The sequence below is a fragment of the Nothobranchius furzeri genome, chromosome 19, assembly GCF_043380555.1.
Source record: "Nothobranchius furzeri strain GRZ-AD chromosome 19, NfurGRZ-RIMD1, whole genome shotgun sequence".
Taxonomy (NCBI): domain Eukaryota; kingdom Metazoa; phylum Chordata; class Actinopteri; order Cyprinodontiformes; family Nothobranchiidae; genus Nothobranchius; species Nothobranchius furzeri.
The window spans coordinates 4,196,455-4,199,463 of NC_091759.1; the positions used below are offsets into that span (position 1 = coordinate 4,196,455).

The 3,009-nt window shown below is 38.1% G+C and overlaps 1 protein-coding gene across 1 annotated transcript; it reads right to left on the bottom strand.

The window, feature by feature from the left end:
- Positions 1-363: 363 nt before the first annotated feature.
- Positions 364-2,292, bottom strand: LOC107394653 (protein C1orf43 homolog). Its single transcript, XM_015973684.3, has 7 exons — positions 2,078-2,292; positions 1,903-2,004; positions 1,739-1,847; positions 1,598-1,651; positions 1,246-1,412; positions 1,107-1,165; positions 364-883 (listed from the first exon to the last, which is right to left on the bottom strand). The coding sequence occupies exons 1-7, from the start codon at positions 2,138-2,140 to the stop codon at positions 676-678; spliced, it is 762 nt and encodes a 253-aa protein (XP_015829170.1). The 5' UTR covers positions 2,141-2,292; the 3' UTR covers positions 364-675.
- Between the last annotated feature and the right edge of the window lie 717 nt (positions 2,293-3,009).

A 3,009-nucleotide genomic window follows, 5' to 3' on the forward strand; every position in this document is an offset into this window, starting at 1 on the left:
CTTTTTTTTTTCCAGCGCCTCCTCAGGGGTCGCAGTCATTCTTGTGCTATGCAGCACGTTGCTGATATTAGGGCATGTCATTATTGAAAACTGAGTCATTTTCAAGTGATGAAAATCTTTATGCTGAGATTAGGGTCTGTGTAGAGGAAATAAATAGAATTATAGGTTATTTCACATTTTCTTTGGTTTGTTCTTGTTGTCCATTCATGATGTGTGCTTAAATCCTTATTTAACTCTAATTTAACATAATTTTGTACCATTTCCATGAACTTTGATTTCTTTTTGTAATATATGTCATTTTACTGTGAACTGTAAATAAATACTGTAGACTTTTTGGTATTTAAGCATAAATTAAAGTCGGAGTGACCTGACTCCTGATGCTTTATTTGGTCATACTGCCACCTAGTGGATATAAAAAGTACAACAACAAAAAACATCATTTTTACTTCCCACTTCAGAGATACAGCTTTCACATAAAATAATGTTTGCTTACATAAATATAACAAAAAAACTGTTTTTTAAAGACAAAATTGAACAAGCAGCCTCTAAATTAAATAAATTCTGTCCAGATTGAGACTAGAAAATCTTTGTGCTGCTCTACAGAGCAGAGTTCTCAAATCCTGTGCCTTATAGTTTAAAGCTCACAGTTGTTCACGTTTTCTAACGGTCAGCGTTTCACAGCGTGCTCTCCAGTGTGTTGTAGTTGTCTTTGAAACTTTTGAGCTCCAGAAAGTGTTTGGGCCTCTTGCTGCGCTGGCCAGTGGAGGGCAGATAGGTGACCTGGATGGTGGAGGGAGCGCCACGGACCGGAGAGCCTGTCAGGTCTTTTGCTGCAGACTGATGATGCTGGTCCAGACTGGTGCTGTTGGAGTAGGCTTTCACACTAAAAGGGAATCCAAATAAAGAGCTTTACTAAAATATATTGTGCAAATCTAAAAAAGTCTGTTGCATCCAAGTTATTAAGTACACCATGTTTTATAGGAGTAGTGGATCCTAAGATGTGATGACTCTGTTATAAATATCACTGGAAAGCTGCTCAGACGTTGCCCTGTTAATATAGCACTAAAGTATTTGTTCCAGTGTTGGAAACCTTAAGAAGCACTTACACTTCAGCAAGTTCATTGAGTGCTTGTTGATATTCAAGGAACTCCGCCTCTCCGAACACCTGAAACACACATTTAAAGTCCAATCAGTTTGCAATCCCACAGTTTCCACCTTCTGTTTCACAAGAGCACCTGCACCCACCCCGGTCCCATGGCGGGCGCTGTCATAACCTTCAAGTAAGCGGTCGATGAGAGCACTCCGGCTGCTCTTGATCAGAGAGTGGGAGTTGCGCAGCTCCACCAGCCAAATCCTGAAGCTGCGTCCAGTAAACGCAGTGGGACTGACGCTTATCTCCTGTAGAGGAATTCCTATAATCCAAACAGGAAGGAACCGGAATTAAAATGGGACGCAGGATCGATGTGAAATACACACACAGCTAATTAGATTGAAAAAAAAATAAACTTGTGATTGCATTTTTTATGCGCATATATGAATAAAAGTGTGTGTTGGGTTTCTCATACATTATTAGACAAGCGTTATAATTTCATCTCACCTGAGTCACGAATGGCATCCAGAGCTTTCATTCTGTACAGGTAATTGTAACAACCTGTGATAAACAATAGGGAAAATGTTACAAGAATTAAACTTTTTTTTTTTTTTTTTTTTTTTTTGCAGGAAACAAAACATGACTGACTGATCTGTGATCCTCGCTTGAGTCTGTCGTCCTCTTCTGATAACAGACGCGGTTCGAACCGGATCTCGTGGACCTTCGACAGCGTGGCGTCGATCTCTTCCCTCAAACCCTGCAAATACATTCATGTAAACATGCAATCGAGCTGTTCTAAAATTGACCTTTACCTTTGGTGCGTTGTGGCCGATGGGAGCATGGGGTCCACGGCGGGACCTCATGGCAAAACGCATGATTTGTCTTTTAACGAAGATAAACAGCAGAACAAACACCTGCAGACGCACAAGAGGAGTTAAAATGAAGTAAAACCACGTCGCTGCGTGGATATCGCATTTGTTTACTTACCAAGCTCCCATATGCCATGACCAAAACGACATTAACACCGGACAAAGGCGACGAGTCTGCCATGCTTTTTATTCACTTTATAAATCCAACACGCCTACATTATCTTAGCAAACAAGACTTTCACTATTTGTAATAATTCCCTCTCCTTCGCAACTCCTCTTCTTGATCGACACATGAAAATATTTGCAGTTAGCTAATGCTAGCTTAAAACTGACAATCAGCTGTGTAAAAATAGCGTTATGGTGCACGACCGTCCTCATGTGGTTGGAGTGTGAATTACAATACAAAAATCAACAAACACGATTTCTGGTGTAAAACTATATTTTTATTGCAAGTGAATTATTTTCGCTAAATGTGAATTCAAATTAATGTGTAATATTTTGTATCATTGTAAAATAAACACGAGAACGGGGTATATTTACAAGTAATGCTGTTAAACCAGTCTTGAGTTCTGTTTCTCTTGCTGTTCTCATGTAACATCAGTTTTGTTTTCAATATACTGTTTTTCATTTAACCTGTTTAACTTGTGCAGTTGTTTGAAACGCAGCTTAATCTTGAGCCGGAAACAAACTCATTTAAGAAATGTGACGAAGCAAGCTTTTTTTATTACTACCATCTAAGTCGTTATCTAATGTGTTTACAAATGATTTTATAGTTTAAATTTGTATTAAAGTTAATACATAATATAAACAAAATATTTTGTTCAAACTTTAAACAAAACAATTTGTTTATATTATTTATTAAGTCCTCATAAACATCATGATCATGGTCTAGCATTGTCAAAACTCAATGGTTTTAGTTCTGGATACTTGCGGAGCTGTGAAAGTTTTAATTTTGTGCTTTTTTTCCTGAGGGCAGAAAATATGGGATGTATTTCGGTTTTTCCTTCATGTTGTTGAGACATGCCTCAGCTCTGTTGATCATATCAAACT

Excerpts from the sequence above, each read along its gene's own strand:
- LOC107394653 (XM_015973684.3), bottom strand. The coding sequence starts at position 2,140 with ATGGCAGACTCGTCGCCTTTGTCCGGTGTTAATGTCGTTTTGGTCATG. Across the intron at positions 1,848-1,902 it reads TCGGCCACAACGCACCAAAG|GGTTTGAGGGAAGAGATCGA; the intron begins GTAAAGGTCAAT and ends ATGTATTTGCAG. Across the intron at positions 1,413-1,597 it reads GGATGCCATTCGTGACTCAG|GAATTCCTCTACAGGAGATA; the intron begins GTGAGATGAAAT and ends TTTGGATTATAG.